Consider the following 20518-nt stretch of genomic DNA (forward strand, 5'->3'; position numbering starts at 1 on the left):
AGGATGCCATTGCAACACTTCACAACAAGTTCTAAGCCAAGTCGGCATTTTCATTTATTTTTTCAAATGGATTGATTAACTCGAACAAAGAAAAAAGAGTGTATGATTTAAGAGCTCACTTACCCAAAAACAGATTTAGGGACTTGATTGTGCAAATTCAAAATGTTTTGGGATTACTATGCGTTTTTCCTTAAAAAAAAATAATGAAAGTAGTAAGCCTCAAAAAGAGTAGCACATAAGAATTGACACCTCCAAAGCAAACAAGTTACGTGATTGAAATTTAGTGACATTGATTATACTGAGGCATATTGGGATAGAACTTGCTACACACGTCAAGCATCGATACATATCCTCAAATTGCCACATCCTAGAAGGCCAAACCCGAAAGCTATACCACCTTATTCACCCACTAAAGCAACGACGTTGCCTGTATCTGATTGAACATGGCTCTAGGAAGAGAGCAATTTGTGACATCCAATTATTTTGCACTTCAACTAAGCTGACGGAGAGCCATTGTTCCTAGTCACATTACAAAACCCAAGCTTCTGTTGAGTCAGATTCCAATAGCCTATTGATTGCAATTCGTCTTAATGAGCATCATACAAGTAAAAAGCAAAAAAAAAAAAAAAAAAAAAAGAAGCAAGGGAATTTTATTCGGATTTATTTTAAAATGTAACACCAAAATAGAGTTTCAAGTAAACTTATAGTGGTCAAGAGCTTTCATGTCATGTCCGACACATGTCAGAGCGTTTCAGACACATCGACACGCTTGGACACGGTCGGACATGCAGTCAACTTTTATCGACGCGCGTGCCGACGCGTGTACGGAAGACTGATGGAGGGTGGAGGCGAGGGAGGGCGAGGGAGCAGAGGTCGCGAGCGCCGACGAGACGGAGCAAAGGCCGCGAGTGTTGGCGAGACGAAGCCATGAATGGACCATCGCGACAGCAAGAGACGGCTAGAGAAAGAGCCGAACAGAGAGAAAGAAGAGAGAAGGCAAACTCCTGCCGGCGAGACAAAGCCATGAACGGACCACCGCGACGGCGAGAGACGGCCAGAGAGAGGTGAGGGATATCTGGAAAGCTCAAAATGCAGTAACTTTTAGCCGTAAATCACCAGATAAGACTGTCACTCATACAGATTAGAAAAGCTCTTTGGAGTGTGTTGCCTGTAAAAATGTAAGAGGGTTATGTCATAATTGGGTGGATGAAAGGCAGGGTGTGTAGAGTAAACCTGAGCTAGGTTCTGTGAAGATTAACTATGATGAGTCTAACATTGAAAAAATGATGTTGTTGGGATTGTGGCCAGAAATTAGACAGGGGAGATGGTTGCCTGCAGGGGTTTGGTGGTGCAACCTAGATCCGCTAAGGCTGATTGAAAGCTAGCCCAAGGTACCAGTGGAGATGGATGCAACTGAAGTATACAAGGATATCATCAAGCTTGCCGAGTAGTGCAATTAAAGACTAAAGGAAGGTCTTGCTGGGATTCAAGCAGCTAATGATACTTTTTCATCTCTGAATTTTAGTTGTATTTCACGAAGAGCAAATTTTTGTGCCCATTGGGTAGCTTTGCATGCTAGGAAAAGGACATATCGTCAAACTTGGGATCTACATCCCCATCCTTTCAACTACTTGGTTTGCTGGCCAAAAGAAAAGGAAAATGCCTACGTGAGCACACACCCAAATGTCAGTGGCTGGTTTCTGGAAATTCAATGTGAAACATCACCGTGGGAAAAAATTCAATCCGTATTAAGAATCGAATTGAAGAACGGAATGAATTATGATGTCTTCAAACCCAAAAAACTTACCTGAATCAAAACTGACTTTAGATGGAAAAAATTGCGGCAGTTGCAAATGAAAGCGAAAGAATAGAAGAAGTTGGAAGACTTGCCTGAAGAAGAGAAAGTAGTCAACGGAGATAGATCTTTTATAACGGCTCGGATGAGATTGATTTCAATTTATTGGATCCGAGCGTTGCCGATGTTGATGAGAGGGATCTCTTGGATGAGGAGCCAATGGTTGCCAATGAGTTTTGAGCATCGATTTGTCAAAATTTGGCATTCTTTGATCCACAAAGATTGGAGGGAGGGAGGGAGGCCATCTTCTGATAAGTACCTCAACTTTGGGCAATCTACAATCCCAAAATCTTGAAGAGAGGAGAGATGGTTGCGAAGACCGTTCGATAGTCTTTCCACATTCCTCATTTCTATTATCTGAAGAGTAATTAAAGAGGAAGGAAAGAGTAGACTCCATGCATCCTCGTCCTCCGAAGGAAACCACCCCTCCTCTCCCTCCTCTCCCATGCTGCCATCAATTTCTAGAGACACGAGGGCCGTGAGCAGGTGTAAGCCCCATTTTCTCACAGTTGCTTTAGATTCTCGCACCCTAAAATTATAAGCCACAACAAATTGGAGGGGAAACCTCCTCTAGGGTAGCATTTGATATGTTGGCAATCGATAATATATAGCTCCCGGAGGGATGTAAGATGATGCCATTGATTTGGTAGGAATTTATCTTTGGACAATTATAAACACAGAAATATGACAGGGTGACGGAAGGAGAGGGAAGTTCTCTATCTCCAATGTTGGCAATCGATAATATATAGCTCCCGGAGGGATGTAAGATGATGCCATTGATTTGGTAGGAACTTTATCTTTGGACAATTATAAACACAAAAATATGATAGGGTGAGGGAAGGAGAGGGAAGTTCTCTATCTCCAATGCTGAACAGTCATATATTCCCAAATGAGTGAGATGGGAAAGCTTGTGAAGGCAGTGTAGTAAGCTTCTGAGATTCTTACATCAATCAATAGTCAGAGAACTTAGTGATTCTAGGGTGATCTCTTCCAGCGACTCCACTCCATTGCACTCGTAAATATAAAATGTCTTGAGAGCAGCAAGTCTACCCTTGGCAAAGGGAAATGACGTTAGAGAATCACATTTACCTATCTCAAGAGATTCAAGTTGAGACATCAAGTTATTCGGAGGAATGGTTTGTCCCATGATTTTTGGACAATTCTGAATCTGCAAATCTTTGAGGTTTTGCATCTTGCTTGGAAGCTTTTCTAAACTTGTGTAATCCCTCAATTCCATCCTTTCAAGATTGCAAGACATCTTTATTTCTCCTTCTCTTGCCACAAAAAATGTGAATTGAGGACAAATTTTGATTACTATTCTTTGAAGGCAAGTATGATTTCGCATTTCATTTCCATCTTGCCACAAGTATGTTAGCTTGTCACACTATCCTATATGAAGCTCCTTTAACTTGACCAAACAGCTCATGAACCCATGATCAAAACAAACAAGCTTTGCCAAAAATTTTATTTTGAGAATGGTCAAAGAAGTTAGTTTGACCAAGTTCTTAAAGATCTCCTTGTTACAATTCTCAAGGAATAACTCAGAGAGAGATGGAAGACAAACCACACTAGTTGAGTTATTTAAATGCGGATGAATGAATTTCAAGCTTTATGAGGCGATCAAGTTGACAAGCGAATGTCCTGACTGTCATGCCCTGATCCTCGGGGACGCACCCATCCTTCTACCAGGTCGATTTTAACGTGCGATATCTTAGGACTAAGTATCACCGACCCTTTCCTTTTATTACGCATGCGGAAGCAGTTATAAATCCCCAGATAATAAAACAATGGGATAGAAAAGTAGGCCATATCTTTCATACTAAAATTCACAACCACACTTTTATTAATAGCGCAACTCATAGTATATTTACAATACTATTCATAGCATACTTGTCTCACACCTATCTACACTAAGACAGGGTTCACAAAAGGGATGGGATCTCAATCCACATCCGGGTTGTACTCAAAATCCCTCTCTGGATCATCTTCTGCTTCAAAATCTTCCTTCTCATCTGGTTCCACATCAAGGTTCTCCTCTTCAGATTCCTTCTCCTCAGGCTCCTCATTAAGGTCCTGAAATGGTTATTCAATAACCATTGAGACCACGTCTCAGCAAGTTCTACCCCCTAAGATTCAATTAGTAAACCAATACGCTAACCGAGCTGCCTATGCACGCATGGGTCAGAGGACTTACCTTGGCCTCAGATTTCACCTACATATTAGCACAGTTCAATAGGCACCAAAGTAATCACATCACTGATCGAAGCATCGATCAAATCGACCTAGTCGATTACATGTCAATCGGACCATCTCATGGTCATTTCCAATCAATCAATCAATTCACAATATCAGATCAATGCAATGATCAATCGACCTAGTTGATTACATGTCATCTCGACCCTTTCTTGGTCGGCTCATCTCATACTATCTATAAGTCCGACCATAGTCCAAAACTGCTCATTCTAAGTTGATATATAGATAGTATAGCTCGCACTAAGCTGATAGGGTTAAGGTATATTGCTCTCGCTAAGCTGACATATCAGAGCCCGTAGGATGATATAGTATACTATCCGACCATTCAATCCATTCCATCTTTTATCATTCTCGATAAAATAGTCGTGTGTGGGGACACGATCGGCCTTAGCCAAAATATAATATTTTCCTTTCCATAACTCCCACATTTTCTGTAGTCCACTCAAATATTTTTGGCATTATTAATCGATGCCCGGTTATTTTTCAATTAATAACCAATGATTATCCAATTAAAGAATAATTCATTCTTTCACAAATAATTCAATTCAGCATGAAATAGAGCTCAATTAAATAAACAGACTGCGCCACGATAATCAGCATAAAATTCCAGTCATTGGCCATCCCAGTTAAATTTCCGGGAAATAAATAATTAAATAATTAATTTCGGAAAATAAATAAATAAATACAATAAATTCAATTTAGCACAATATAAAGCTCAATTAAATAAACGGATTGCACCACGATCATCAGCATAAAATTCCGGTCGTCGGCTATCCCTGCCTAATTTCTAGAAAATAAATAATTTATTAAATTAATTTCGAAAATTAATAATTAAATACCAAAAATCCAATTTATGCCCATAATGCCTGATTGGATGCCAGAACGAATTGGGAAAAATCCCGAGATGCACTCAATAATTATTAGAAGCTCTTTACTTGCTAATGACTAGGTCTAACCACCTAACATGCATCATTGAATCACTAATTTAATTGTTCTAAACTAATCTAACCACCTAAGTGCACTTAATTAAATCTAACCAACCCTTAAGTATAATTAGCAAACTAAGAAAGCATTAGTGAGTAAAACTCACTTGATTAAAAACGGGGACCAGGGCACCACGACGGCAACGTGACGGCGGCCGAATTCCAAACTTTCGGCGGTGTCGGCGGACACTCGGGCCGGGCTCAAAAGCCTCACAAGCCCACAGAAAATTCTGGGCTTGGATTGAACTTGGGCCTGAGCTTGGGCTGACTTGCTTCGCGGGCTTGGGCTTCAAGATTGGGTTGTTGAATTGGGCTCAAATTACTGGGCTGATCTTGCTTTGAAGAAACTGTTGGGCTGATTTCTTGTGGGCCTGACTTTGATTGGGCTTCAAATGGCGGAGGCGTGCTGGCAGCGAGAGGATGGGGACTCGGTGGGCTGGGCTTCTCGGCTGAGGAGAACCAGTGGATGAGCAAGCGTCGCTGGCGTCCAAGGAGCTGAAGGCGAAGACGCGTAGTTTCGCTGGTCTTCGAGGGACATTGAAGAAGCTGCTGCGGTCACGTTTTGGTGCTGGACAAGTGGAGATGGTGGTCAACGAAGAGAACTCAGCTGGTGGACTTGGACGCGAGGAGAGGCAGCTTGATTTCGTGGTTGGACTTCAATGAGTTGTGGGGCTTCTTCAGTCAACTAAAGCTTCAATGGTTGACTTGAGGCATGAGCTACGGACGTGGGGTGATGGTGGAAGATGGGATGATGATAGATGGTGATGATATGGTGGTGGAGATGGATGGGTGATGAGGATGAAATGGTAGTGGAGACGTGCGTGGCTGCAGGCGTGAAGGAAGTCGTGCGGCAGAGGTTTTCAGTTGTAGAAATAGATGGAAAGAAAACAAGAGCAGTTGCTTCGTTGGTGTCAACGGCGTGGGCGCTCGGTTGACGGAGAGAGACGAAGGAGCGGTGTACGAAGATGAAGATCGACAGAGGCTTGCTCAACAAGCTGAAAGGGAGGGAAGCCATTCGAAGGAGGATGAGGCGGCGGTCAAAGCTGCTGGGAAGTCACGGGTGGGGCCAAAAATCTACAGATATCTTATACACTTAATTGCTTGGTCCCCACTCTAAGCCTCCAACCTTATCCTAAGGTCTCTTAATTCTTTCTTGCCAAATAAATCCATTAATTAACTTAATTTGAAGCCAAAATTCCAGCTTTATTTAAAGCTCCGAATTTTCAATTTCCGGACTTCAATATCTTCGACTAATTCTCCGTTCGACGCCCAATTTAGCCAAGGAAAAAGCCCATATGATTATCTGTAAGTGCCCATCGCCAAAAAAGCTCGGCTTGAAAGTCAAAACTCCTTTAAATTCGGTCCGTACGAATTTCTGTTAATTTTCCGCGACGTCCGATTCTATTTTCCGCAAAAATCTCATAATCTCTGAAAATTATTCGGAGGATGAATCGACGTTCTTGAAATAGATTGTGACACGACAGAACTTTCAATTTCTGAAATCGGACTTGAATTGATGGTTAATTTCCATTCGGTGCGTTTTTATCGTGACCTAGACTACCGGGTAGTTTTCAGAACTTTTTAGTGCAAATGACCCGTGGTCGATTTTTTTCAAGCCACAATGAACCCACTCGACACATTGGCAACTCTCGATTGTCGTAGAAATCTCAAGAATTCAAATACGGACACAGGGTACCAAAACGATAGAGAATTCAGTCTAGTGTCAGCCGACGAAAATTTTCCAATTTAGTGGTGTCACCCACGATTAGCCACACATCTCTATCAAACCGACCTATATTTGATCTTTAACCAATTTACGTTTGTGCCGTAATGATCTCAGCAGATGAACACAGTCGAGCAGCTGATTCCTAGTCGAATTCTCAAGTCTATTTGCCTTAAAATTCTTAATAGTTTCCCCAGATAGTCTAGTTATCTCTAGAATGATCAGTTCTGAGAATAGCCCTATAGACGCGTCAATGAAATGCCCGATTTATTCAATAGAAAACAAGACTGAAAATCTGGGATATCACACTAACCAATGAAAGGCAGCTTCGAACAACAAGATGCTGAAGACAGTAGAATGTGACTTCTTCTTGGCCCCCGGTATATGGAGACCAATCCTTCCATGCCAACATCTCCTCGAACTTCAAAGTGGTTAAGGATGAACCCATGGTTGAAGAAATGATCTCGATACTAACTCATCGAAGTGATCCCATCCTAGTCTCAAGATATTCTCCTTAACTTCTTGCCCATCTAAAAAGCCCTCTGCTATCCATAAGAGTACCAAGTCATTTCTCTCAATTTCATAATCCTTGGAAAATACTTCACAATAAGCAAAACATCTCTTCAAATAAGAGGAAATATGGGCATAGCTCAATTTCAAAACTGGGAGAACCTCATCTTTTTTTCCCTTCGGAAGATCCCATATTTTGTTATTTAAGATGGCTTCCCATTTATTTAGATTCCTTTCATTACATAGGGCATTGCCCAACATCTTCATTGCCAAAGCCAAGCCTTTACATTTTTCAGCTAATTGCTTGCCTATTGTTTCAAGATCTGAGTGGCTTTCAAAATTTGTTTCTCCAAGAGCAAGAAAGGCTAATAAGCTTGTACAATTATCAAGGGATAGCTCTTCCAAAGGATACGGCAAAGCTCCTCTTATAGAAACAACAAAAAGGTTGTGAGTCGTAACAATGATCTTGCTTCCCTTGGCACCTACTTCAAATGGCTTTAAGAGGTTAGTCCATTTTTTGTAGTTCCCATTCCAAACATCGTCTAAAACCACAAGAAACTTCTTTCCAGATAGATTGTCTTTCAACTTAACTTGAAGCCTGTTAAGGTCTTTGCCCTCATAGGATAAGCTAGTGATCGACTGCAAGATAGTCTTTGTTATGTCAAGAACATAAAAATTATTTGAAACACAAACCCATGCTCTCCCCCCAAAATATCCATTCACTATGGCATCATTATATAGCCGTTGAGCCAAGGCCGTCTTTCCAATACCTCCCATCCCAACTATGGGGACTATGCTCAGTGTGGGATCAGAATTTTCAACTTCACCAATCAATAATTCAAGTATATGTGCTTCTTCATTTTCCCTGCCAAAAAATTGAGGTTCTGGTAGAGATGTGGTGGGATCCCTTTTGCTTGTGTAGTTGAGTTTGTCTGCAACATTCTCTCTCAAGCTTAGATGAGCCTTTCCAGTAATAATCGTTTTCAACCTGCCATTGATTTCTTGTACCTTGTTTTCAGACATGAGCGAGCGCAATTGGCCAAAGAAAGAAAATTGCCATTTCTCCATACCTCTAATTGTGTTGGTTTCTACCTCCGACTCAACTTGAGCGGCTTTAATTGCAAACTCATCGAGCAAGTCTTCCATGTCATAGGCCAAGTTCTTAGCATTTTTTTAATTTAAAAAAAAAATTTAATTTTTTTAAATTTTTTTAAATTTTTTATGTTATCTTTTAAGGATGAACGATCAACTACACCACCAATATACGAGGGCTGATATTTTTACAATCTCAAAGCATGAAGGGCAAGCTGAGAAGATGTCAACATGGTGCACTGAAGATTTAGCTCAGAATACTCAACTTCTTTACCTCAAAGAAAGCAATATTCATCCATGCACCATTGTCCTATATGAGAAAAAATTAACAGCGACACCCACATTGACCCAACAGAAAGTGCCAATAACCACTTCAACAAAGCGAAGACCCCACCAGCCACAAATACAAGTATATCATTCACTGCACAAATACATAGGGACAGCAAGCTACTAGGACAAATTAAGCATGCCTCAAGCATAAGAATGTGATAATCCAATATAAAATCATAATGAATCCAAAGCGTCACCTACATGGAGGATATACATGCTGAGGAGGTCCAAGAACGCTTAAGTAACACCAGACAACTAATGGCTTTACTTGACTCGAATCTACGCAATATGGAATACTATCAATTTTATGTGTTTCAAGCCTTGAATCGCCCCCATCAAATTGATGGAAAAAGATGTAACATCCATGCGGCATCTTTCTATATGTTCACATGACGAAAACACTACCGAAATGAGATTGAAATCCTCACGTTCCCATGTGAACAAAAGCAACCAGAAAACACCCTTATTATGTTCAAGGCTGGAAACGATGGCAATTTGATGAGAAATCAATATCCATAAAACACTGTACATGGCCACCTCACTGTTTTATTTTTGCTACTTAAGAACTTGTATGTACAATCATACGTACGTCATCCGCACTAGAAACCGTGTATATCTTCAACGTCAGTTGACACAGCAAATGCACGCATAAACAGCGAACATCAAATGCACGTGACCAGCATTTGACATACTAAAAGCACACACAATCGCATTTCAATCAACTTTACACGGGAAATGCAGTAAGACACGAGCAGTGCAACTTCAATGGGACATCAAAACGTTGGTAAACGGAATGCAATAGGAATTGACTATCTATGACGAGTCGGCATTCTCGGGCGGTGAAACGCCTCCCTGTTAAAGAACTAATATATGCCATCTTCAAGCAGTGATTCACTTACAGTCATTACTATCAGCAAAGACCAAGGTCCAGAACATCGAGAGAAACTGAGAAGGAGGAAAGTCCACGAAGAAGCCTCTCCTTAGGAAATTCATGAAAAAAGCAGAGAGCTCAGCTCGATTCATTGAACCCAAAGCCAAAAACCAGAGAGAGAGAGAGAGAGAGAGAGAGAGAGAGAGAGAGAGAAAGGGTGAGAGAGGTCGCAAAGGCGAGAGACGCGAGCTGAGCCGGAGCTCTGCCGAACTCAGCGCTCTCCCTCGCTACAATTCTTCTTCCATCATCTTCTAGCGGCTTTTGTTTTGCACTGAATCCTTTGACAAAAGTTTTGTCTTTTAAGGGTTTCCACGGATGCTGATATTCTTTTGGTCGACTCACCCTATGTCACACCCCGATCCTCCGAGCGCGCGAACATCCCACTCTGGTCGATACAAATGCGACTTCCCAGGACACGTCACTGACCCTTTCATATTTTATTATGCATGCAGAAGCAAAACAAATCCCCTGACAACATTAAACTTGGGATAGAAAAGCAGGCAATCAATCACAACCAAACAAGCTTTCTTATAAACACATAGGTTTATATACAACACCGGATTGTCTACAAAATAGATAGGCTCAACAAGCTAGGGAACTATCCTATGACCAACTTGTCAGACACGTTCACCGATTCTTTAGCCTCCACCTTCCGAACTCTAGGACTTCCGGTCCTCCACGACTGTCATCTAGGGACCTGAAATATTATCCCACAACCGGGATGAGACTACGTCTCAGTGAGTCCTACCATCTAAAACTCAATTAGGAAGAAAATACGCCTCAGGGCGCTCTAGCCACACAAATAGGATAGAGGACTTACCTCGCCTCAATTCCTTCCCGCACGTCGCACAATTCATATTCAACAATGCTCGCACAAGCTGAAACTACCGACATACCCATCGGTCTATCAATTCAGTCAATCCAATTGATATCATACGATCCACACATCTATCAATTCATATCATCTATTAAACCATACCATCTATTCATCCATCAATACAATTATGGCTCGCACAAGCTGAATTGGATGCGGTGCTCTCACAAGCTGATATAGATGGTAGCTCGCACAAGCCGATATATGGATCGTTGCTCTCACAAACAATCATTGCTCTCACAAGCTGATAAATGATCAATCATTGCTCTCACAAGCTGATAAATGATCATTGCTCTCACAAGCCGATAAACAATCATTGCTCTCACAAGGCTAAATGATCATTGCTCTCACAAGCCGACATATAGTGACAATGATGCTCACACAAGGTGATACATATATAAACCAATTGCTCGCCAAAGCTGATAATTCAATAATAAACCAACTCATACCTCAATTCAATCAATTAATCAATTCAATCGATTCAAACTGGTCATACAAACCAATTACGGTGCTAAAAGCTAACACCGGGTATTTTCAAGTTAAATACCACAACTTCATGAATTTCACACAATTCCACACTTTTGGAATTATTCACCATAATCATCAATCACTCAATTTCTCAATTTAAACATACAATTAACACAAACCGACCGCACCGCTTTGCGATCAAATACGCGAATTCTAACGACCTACCATCCCAAAGATAATTTTCGAAGTTATTAAATAATTAAATTTAATTCCGAAAATTAAATAATTAAATATTATATTATAATAATATAAAACAATAAAATAATATTTAAAAATTCCAAATAATTATTTAATTAAAAATAATTAATTAGGGCTTAAATTAGATTACACTAATTTAAACACACAATTAGCCCTAATTAAACATCCATTAAACTAATCATACAAATAAACTAATTTACATTAAAATAATCTAATTTAATCACATAAACCTAATTAGACTAATCTAAACACCCCTTAAGCGTCATTAACTCACTAAGCAAGAATTAGAGGATAAACTCACCGGATTAACGAGCCGAACGGCTCAAAACGACAAGGACGACGCGAGGGTCGATAGTCTCTAAGGCGGGCCTAGCTTCCGGGGTCGGGAAGCCGGCCAAAACGGGCCAAACCTTCGCTGCGATACCCATTTTTCTGCTCACTGATCGCTGCTGGTTGAGGCCGAAAATGAGCAGATCCGGGGCTGGTTGGGGTCGGGAATGGGCGGAGGAGCTGAACCGGACCTAGGCGGGGCTTCACGGTGGCCGGAGTTGAGCTGGACAGCTCCGGCTGAGCTTCCCCAAATCTGGAATGGCTGCTGGACTCGCGGAACAGCAGGGACGAGCAGGCCAATGGCTGCTGCCTTCGTCTACTTGCGACGGCGAAGGGGAGGTCGAACGGGAGGCTCCGGTTGTTCCGGGGATAGGACGGCGGACGGCGACGGACGGGGCTTCTCTGGTTCGCTGTTGGGTCCTTCGAGCAACAAGGAGATGGGGGAGAAAGAGCTTCGACGATGCAGGAGGAAGAACAGAAGGCGGAGGGCGAGCGGCGGAGGCGGAGCGGCGGCGACGGCGTCGTGGTGGTGCGCGGAGGCTGCGACGGCTTCGGCTGATCTTCTGCAGCCTGCGAGGTCTTCTTCGGTTTGCTTTGGGTTCCTCGCACGACCGTAAGAGATGGGGGAGAGAGAAGCAACGATGGGAGAGAAGGAGAAAAGGGGGGTCCGGTTCTCTCTCTCTCTCTCTCTCTCTTTCTTTCTCTCTTTGGCCCCACCATGACATCACATGATGTCACACTCCACTAACTCAAATCCTCCACAACATCTTCCAACGGGTTCAATTTCATTTTCCGCCGGGGTCCAATTCTTGTACACTTAATTTAATCAATTCTCAATCAATTCCATTCAATTGAAGCTCAATTAAATTAACCCATGTGTCCTCGACCTTCTCATGACATTTCCCCATCAAATGATCCAACTTGCATCCCGAAGATTCGATTAAAAACGGCCCTCTGACAATCCCGAACATAAACGGCTTTACTTTGCTTTTCTGCCAAAAATCTCGGTTTGTAGAAAAATCTTCTGGAGATGAGTCGACATTCCTAAAATGAATTGTGACTTCACAGAATTTCCAATTTCTGTAATCGGGTTCAATTTCACGATTAAATTCAATCTAGCGCGACTTTAGCGCGTCCTAATCTACCGGGTAGCTTTTAGGAACTTTTCGTGCAATTGACCCGTGGTTGATTATTTTCAAGCCACAAAGTGCATCTTCGACACATTGGCAACTCTTGGTTGTCGTGAAAATCTCGAGGTTTCAAATATGGACACAGGATACCAAAACGACAGAGAAATCGGTCTAGTGCCGATCGACAAGATTTTTGCAATTAGGTGGAATCACCCATACCGAATTACATGGTTCGTTGAATCGACCTATCTCCGCCTCTAATCGGTCTATGCCGTAATGACCCTTGCAGATTAGTACGGTCGAGCGATCGTTTCGGTCGAATTCTCTTGTCTATTGCGTTTAGATTCCTTAACGGCTTCACCGATAGACTAGTTATCTCGTGAGTGATCAGCTCAGAGAAGAAAGCTATAGACGCGAAGATGAAATGCCCGACTTATTTAATTGAAACCAGAATTGGAAAATCGGGATGTCACACCCTACGGTCTCACAAATTGTTGTCAGGTGATTATCACTCTAGAATTAGGAAGGAGAGGGAATTATAAAGATTACGAAGCCTGTCATTAACTAAAGCCAAAGAGAGCCATTGTAATGAATAGGGGAAAGCGGTTTCCTCGTTCTCTACAGGTTCCAGAACCTACCCTCGGTACAGGTTCTTCATTTTTTGGAACCTAAAACCTACCCGTCAAAACCAAAAACCTGAAACCTATCTTGTCACAGATTCCGGGGTCGGTTCCAGGTTCCTACGGGTTCTTTTTTTTTTTTAGTCTCATTTTTTTTTTGTTTCATTTTCAGGGTTCAGTCCCACCATTAGGTAAGATCTTAAGGAAAAGCTGTGTCTCATGTTATAAGTCAACATTGTGAGATTCCAAACCACTCTTAAGTTTACAAGCAAACTTAGTTTTGCTATATTAGACTAAAAAAAAAAAAAAGTACCAACAGCATACCTAAAAAAATTCGGATGTCGAACTCACATCCATCTCCTTCTCCGACGATCCAATTGCAAGCATTTGGGGACTTCACAGTTGCAATCTCCGCTTCTATCTGGCAATGCCAGGTCCTCCCGTTGCACAACATTGAGCAGGAACCCTTTCTGCCTATAAAAGATCAGCAGTGTTCCATCAGGTATGTCATTGGATTCTTCTGCTTCATGGTACAAAGGTTAGAGTAGGGAAAAATAACACATAATACCCAAAAAAATTCCAAATCCCACAGCGGATGATTTCCAAGCTAGCAACGATTGCAATCAAGGCCTGGAAACTCTCAATAAATGAATTTATTGAGTCATCCATATGGTTTCTGGATACCAGATAATTGGTATTATCCAAATCAGCAGACATATAGACATCATATTCAGCCTCATCCTCACTGTGCAATTGGATGACTTATGCATTTAATGGAGAATGAACTCACAACATATTCAAAATCTTCAAGCCTTGAGGTCATTTCATCAAGTTTCTCTTCAAGAATGCACATCAAGTACCCTGAAAATAGAAATAGGAATAATTGACAGTTTTCAATTGATAAATCATATGAAAAACTAATCTGTAGGTCTAAAGAAAATTCTACAGTGATAAGAGAGAGAATCAAGGGAAATTGGCATAATAATAAGGATAAAGTTTCCTAAAGTTTAACTCAGCCGAGTAATCTTCTATTGTTTCTAGAATTTCTTACTTTAATGTCAGGATACTTCATTTTCTAATCTGTAAATTTGTGACACCACTGTAGAATATATTGGTTTAGTTTTCAAAATCTGCAGCAACATGTCTAATCTTCCCAGCTGAAACTGGTACTACAAGGAGCTATCCTAATTCAGGTCTAACGATATTCCAATGATATAGCTGCTGCATCCTTAATATATGCTGATGACATGATGGGATGATCTAGAGATACCCTTGAGGTGAAATCTTCATTAAGATTCCAGTATCAATCAAAGAGCCTTGGAAAGTTAGAAAATGAAAAACAAATGACAATTTTTTCATCCTTCAATCTAATTTGAGTAGTAGTTTTTTGCTTTGATCAGAAGCTACAAGCCCAACGCATTAGCAATCAATTTTGACCACCTCTACATATAGCATCTAGTGATAGTATACTCGAGACAGATGAATCAAAATAAAAAAAGAAATGACATAAAAAATTGTAGGTAAGACAAATAGAACTTAACAAGCACTATCTGGTCAAGAAAATGCAGGCATACCTACTTGTTGAATATAGACAATACATGGAACATGTTTGTCCTTAAACACGTCAGGAATATGCGCAAGCTCCAGAGATGTCACCTGGATGCACTACTTCAATCAAGACAAACATTTATGTGGACTCATTTCTCCTTACATTACAATTGATGTATTAGAGACTTCAAATGACAGGAACCTTCTCCAAAAATTCAGGCAGTTCCTCGTAAATTTGCCCTAGCTCGTCCAACTGTACGCAAATAGAAAAACCCTAATTAAGAGCTCAAGATAGGAGGTCTTAACACATCACTTGGTAGGAAGCAAAGTTTCAACCAAGTGCCCTAGACAGAAGAAGAGTAGCATTAACTGACCTCATCACAGACCTTTCCCCTTAGTTCTGCTGATATCAATGACCCCAATTACCTACAGAAGAAAACAAAGTTATAGAATGATGTAAAAGTAGCCTAAGAAGGTGATTAAGTGTAGATTGCATGATAATGAAAAAGTGGACTACTGAGAAAGGAGGAAATATTTAGGAAAGAGAGATCTTTCTCCTAAACAGAAAGACAAAGTTTCCAGATTAGAAAAAGCAAAGAAGATAATGGCAGAGCAAACAACCCAAAAAACTAGAAGGGGCCATAAAGATGCCACCGTCCTCTTGTTTATAGGTATTGAACCACCAAAATGTGGACATTATTACATCAATTCAGAAACATCTTTGCAACATGTCTGAAACGAGCAAACAATCTGAGACCTTGAAAGAAAAATACTAAGATTTCCTGCGAGTCTTGCAGAAGATAATGGAATATCTTATACTGGTTTACTTCTGATCCTAAACTTCCTATAGTAAATTCACCAGTAGAAACTCTCTCAACCAATTCCATTCAGGAAGTTAGAAAACATGAAGAAAGAGTCCACACTAGAGAAAAAACCTGACCAATTCTTAAACATAAGCCAGCTCGGTTGTGATGCATGAACTAGCCTGTGTGGCAATGTTCCATAGACACGTCAGTTGAACAAGCCAAAAAGGAGGACAACTGCTGAAGTTGTACTGTACCTTTTATATCTATAACTCAGACCACAATTAATAGGACTGACATATAAGCATCTTTGTGCAACTTGCACCTATTGAAATAAATGTAGACGATCCACCTAACAATGGCATCTTACTTTCTATTATATATCTGTAAGTCATCAAAGACAACTAACTTTGACCGTTCGATAATGAGAATAGAAACACATGATTTGGGTTAAACAAGGAAAATAGTCGGGTACGCCAATGAATCCATGAAGCAATTTGCTTAATTTTACTCTGGAAATAGTAAACAATTCATATATCACCAACTAATCATCAAGCAAATGCTTTGGTTAACTTTTTCTTTTCAAAGGACCACAATTCTCCTATCTGTGAAGATGAGAAATCTGTACTGAAGAACCAGAAATGCAGAAACTCTGTACTGAAGAATCAGAGATGCAGAAGCAAGAAGATGTATTGAAAAGTTTGAAGATTGATCAAGAAAAACTTTGTATTCTTCTTATTTCAATCACAATGTATTTCAGAACTTCTACATCAATGAGCAGAAAGAAACTTTTATCTCGACTCCATACTTTCTATCTTTTATCTGCATATTGTTGTACTCTTTTACAGAGAACTCAAACAATGGAGGTTTTCTCTCTTTCTCTCTCTGGATCACATATCAAAAACCACACTCGTAAACTATACACACTTTCCTATTTAAGAAGATGATGACTAACTGACAAAACTAATTTTTGTTTTTGACTTTCCAACTGAATAACAACTTTACATGTCTTCATAGGCTAGCAATCCGCAATCCGTGTCAATCTTTTTCACAAATTCACCATCGTCAATGACAGTCTTCATTACCCTTCATCTCAGTCGTTCATTTGCAGCCTCTTCTTTCGACTGGTATCAACCACTTCTTCCCTTTTTGCTTATATCAGCAATCACTTGCTTTTGTTCTTTTGTCAGCTTCAGCAGCCTCAGCAGCAGCATCTGTTCTATTTCCAGCATCAGTATTATGGATAGCTGATTTCTTTTGTCGATATATCTTAACATTATCAAGCGCTTCATGATCATCAACAATTGCTTCAGCACCCTTCAACAGATCATTGCCGCCCATTTTGTTGCAAATTTTTAGCGCTATGGATACCACGTGAAAGACTATATACTCAAAAAAAAAAAAAAAAAAAAAACCAACAAAACATTCGTAAGATAATTTTTTTATGAAGATATTCCTGCCCTCTAAGGGTGAATCAATAACCGTAGAGTCAATCAAGGGTTATGTTGAAGCAAAGTGATAATGAGTTGATGGAGATAGACAACTTTAAAGTCCCGGAAGACCAAGACTTTCACCTACCAAAGAGTTTAAACAGAGACCAAGACTTTCAAGGATGCTTTCTGTCCACAAGTACTTTGTTCATGCAGATAAACCATAAACTCAAGAAGGCCAAGACTTTATTGGACATCATGTATTTGTTTGTCTATAAAGTGAAGCAGAAGCGAAAGAGAGCAAATGAAAAAGATAGAGTTTGCAGGATGCAAATTGGCATTGTTACATCACTTCTCACATCCCTCCTCTTTCATCCCTATGTGAATGCCTTTGTTTTTTCATTACTAGTAGAATTTCCCCATGCATTACATGCCACGCTTAAAAATTTACTGTTATTATAATTTTTGTCCTACTCTTTTCTTGCTTAATCGTACTGTGATTTTTCATTCAATAATCTCTCTTGTACTTGTCTAATGAATAATGTCTAGATTTCATGTATCTTTTCAAATTTAAGTTCAATAAAAGAAAAAAAAAAAGCAAGGAAAAATAAAAAGAAAAAAAACAGCAAGAACTTGAAAAAGAAATAAAAAAAAAAAAAAGAAGAAGAAGCGAGAATGGGGCGGGAGAGCGCACCACCGTCCCACGGCCACTGCCAAGCCGTTGCCATCAGCACCGCTGCTTATAGTCACCTTCATAGGCAACATTTCCTTCAGATGTTTTTCTTAGAGCGGTTTTTTGGTAAGAGAAATTTAGGTATTCTCGAAACATGCATGTTCAAGTCAATTATTGCATGTAAAAATGAAACTGTTTTGATGATTTTGCTAATCCTAAATAGACTACATGATTTTGTTAACGCAGAACTATAGGGGACCACTGAACACCAGCGACGGTGGCCTGACGGTACAAACTGATATTCCACAAACGCGAGGTCACGATGATAATCCATTAGTGATGGTAGTGCCTATATCTTGCCTTGCCCGTGATGGGAGCTCTGGCAGCTTGGTATTGGATGAAGAGACTTGGCTACCCGAGATAACTAGGTTGCGAGTGGTATTGGACGATGACCTTCTCGCGATCTGAAATATTTCAAGGCAGACGTGAAACTTTTACAATTACTCAAAATGGTAACAGAGCATAGTCTCCTTGATTGCTCCTCTCGGTCTTTCCTTTGCGACAAAGAAAAAGAAAATGCCCTCTGAGATGGCGTGGGAAGTTAAATAGAATAAAGATGAACTGTTAACTTCGACAAGGAAGTCAGATTGAAATGGATTGTAATCTGCCAACTCGAAAACCCCAATTTTTGCATCTCTTCAGTCGCTGCTGTTGTTGGAGGTCCGAAAGCTGCTTCGTTTGACTTTGAATGTAGACCTCGATAATTGACATCATGATACAAATAAATCTTTTAGAGCATGTCACCAAAAAAAAAAGTATAGAGCATATTAGTACAACTACCAAAATTAGTAGCTTTTTGTTTTTCTTTTGTCAAGTTGCAAAAGATGAACGTAAGCACATCAGTTGCCTACCTCAACAATGTTTGCATTTGATCACCGGGAGAGATTTTGCCAAATGCAGAAGACAGTGTGATATTCTGCAAAGCAAGCACAGTTGAGAGACATCAGGTCAATGAGCTAGGGCCTAAGAAAAAGAAATTTGGAAGAGAAAATACAACAAACGCTGATATTGCAGAAAAATATCAATACAAGAGCAACAATTCTTCATGATTCTCACGCAAAGCATAGTGCATTTCCATAAGTGGAAAAAGCAATTTTTGGGCATGAAACAAAGTTCAAGATATATCATCAATAAAGACAGGCACATCCATGCATCATAATTCCTACACTGAGAGCAAGTCCATGTACGTATTATTTGTTTTGAGAACAAAGATTAGACATTGGAGAGATATCTTCTTATTGAATCCGAACTCGATCAATTACGATGAGTGGGATTTCTTGGATGAGGTGCCAACAGTCACCGCAGAGTTTTGAGCACTGATCTTTCAGAATCTCTCATTGAATTATGCGGAATACATGGAGGGAGGGATGGAAGCTGTCCTCTGTCAAGTACCTCAACATCCGGCAATTGTAAAATATATGACTGTTTGAGGGAGGGGAGATGCCTGCAAAGCCCACTTGATAGTCTTTTCACGTTCCTCATATTTTTCATCCAAGGAGAGGTTAGAGAGGAAGGAAATAGGAGGCTCCACGCATCTTATGTCCTCCGCTATTGATGGTTCTTCCATATTTTTCATATTTCTTATCCAAAATCCTAGAAGAGGACGATTAATTAGTCCTGAATAAAAATTACTTCCATGCATAATGAACAACTTTGAGAGTGATCAGACAAAAATAATTATATGCATATCCACCCGACAGCAACAAAAAATGAACAGACAAGATAAGAACCAGGATCCTTCGCTTTCCTTTTCTCAGCAATTAGTGACCCTTTGGATGATTTTTTTTTCGCTGAATAATTCTTACGATTATGTTAGCCCACACGTATGGGAGACACTAATCACCAATGATGGTGACTTATCGGTTCAGGCTTGATATTCTACGAATGTGAGGTCATGAGATCAAATGATTAGTGCAGGCTGATAACTCTTAAGAATGATTGACGTCACCTGGTATAACTGGAAAGCTCCGAATGCAGCAACTTTTAACCATAAATCACCAGATCCTGAGACCATCAGTAATACAGATAAGAAAACCAATTTTGCAATGTGTTGCCTGCAAGAATGTAAGAGAGCTATGTCATCAGTGGATGGATGAAAGGCAGGGCGTGTAGTAAAATCTAAGCTAGGTTCTGTGAATATCAACTGTGATGGGTCTGACATTAAAGAAACGAAACATGCTGTCGCTGGGATTGTTGGGAAGATGGAATTGGACTTTGAGGCATGAACACACTGTCTTTAAGAAACAAACTATTTACTAAAGCACTTTTTCTATGTTTTACGAACAAACTAACAACAGGCATTGTGGCCACAAATTAGGTAGGGGACATGGTTACCCGTAGGGATGTGGTGGTGCAAGTTAGATTTGCAGAGGAGGCTGAATTACTTTTTGTTGGAAAGAGCATTGCAGTGGCAAAAGAGAAGCTGGCCCAAGGTTGTAGTGGAGATAGACGCAGCTGTGGTATCCAAGGATATTATCAACTTTTGCAAGTAGTACAACTAAAGACTAAAGGAAGCTCATGCTGGGATTCAAGCAGCTAAAGATCAATTTTTAGCTCTAAATTGTAGTCGTATTTCATGAAAAGCAAATGTTTATGCCCATTGGGTAGCTTTGAAGAGGACATGTTGTCAAAATTGGAAGTAATGGAT

The 20518-nt window shown here is 40.2% G+C and overlaps 2 protein-coding genes across 9 annotated transcripts in view; both read right to left on the bottom strand.

Moving 5' to 3' along the window:
- The window catches only part of LOC108957405 (putative disease resistance protein At3g14460), an 86426-nt gene that overhangs the window by 59056 nt on the left and 6852 nt on the right, over positions 1 to 20518 (bottom strand). For 2 of the 8 annotated variants that reach the window (XM_039306201.1, XM_039306194.1), the window contains 4 exons: positions 19820 to 19925; positions 19264 to 19464; positions 18723 to 18787; positions 18009 to 18598 (listed from right to left, as the gene is read on the bottom strand). The exons of 1 other annotated variant lie outside the window; for it this stretch is intronic. The gene's annotated coding sequence lies outside the window, so the exon portion shown is untranslated. Of the gene's footprint in view, positions 1 to 18007; positions 18599 to 18722; positions 18788 to 19263; positions 19465 to 19819; positions 19926 to 20518 lie in introns of those variants that run through there. 5 more of the 8 variants (XM_039306197.1, XM_039306195.1, XM_039306199.1 and 2 more) reach the window with 5 other exon arrangements.
- On the bottom strand, positions 7247 to 8470 carry LOC104434620 (putative disease resistance RPP13-like protein 1). The gene has a single exon (XM_018862492.2). It carries the CDS (start codon positions 8468 to 8470, stop codon positions 7247 to 7249), a length of 1224 nt encoding a protein of 407 aa, XP_018718037.2.

The sequence above is a fragment of the Eucalyptus grandis genome, chromosome 2 (genome assembly GCF_016545825.1).
Source record: "Eucalyptus grandis isolate ANBG69807.140 chromosome 2, ASM1654582v1, whole genome shotgun sequence".
In the NCBI taxonomy this organism is placed as follows: Eukaryota; Viridiplantae; Streptophyta; class Magnoliopsida; order Myrtales; family Myrtaceae; genus Eucalyptus; species Eucalyptus grandis.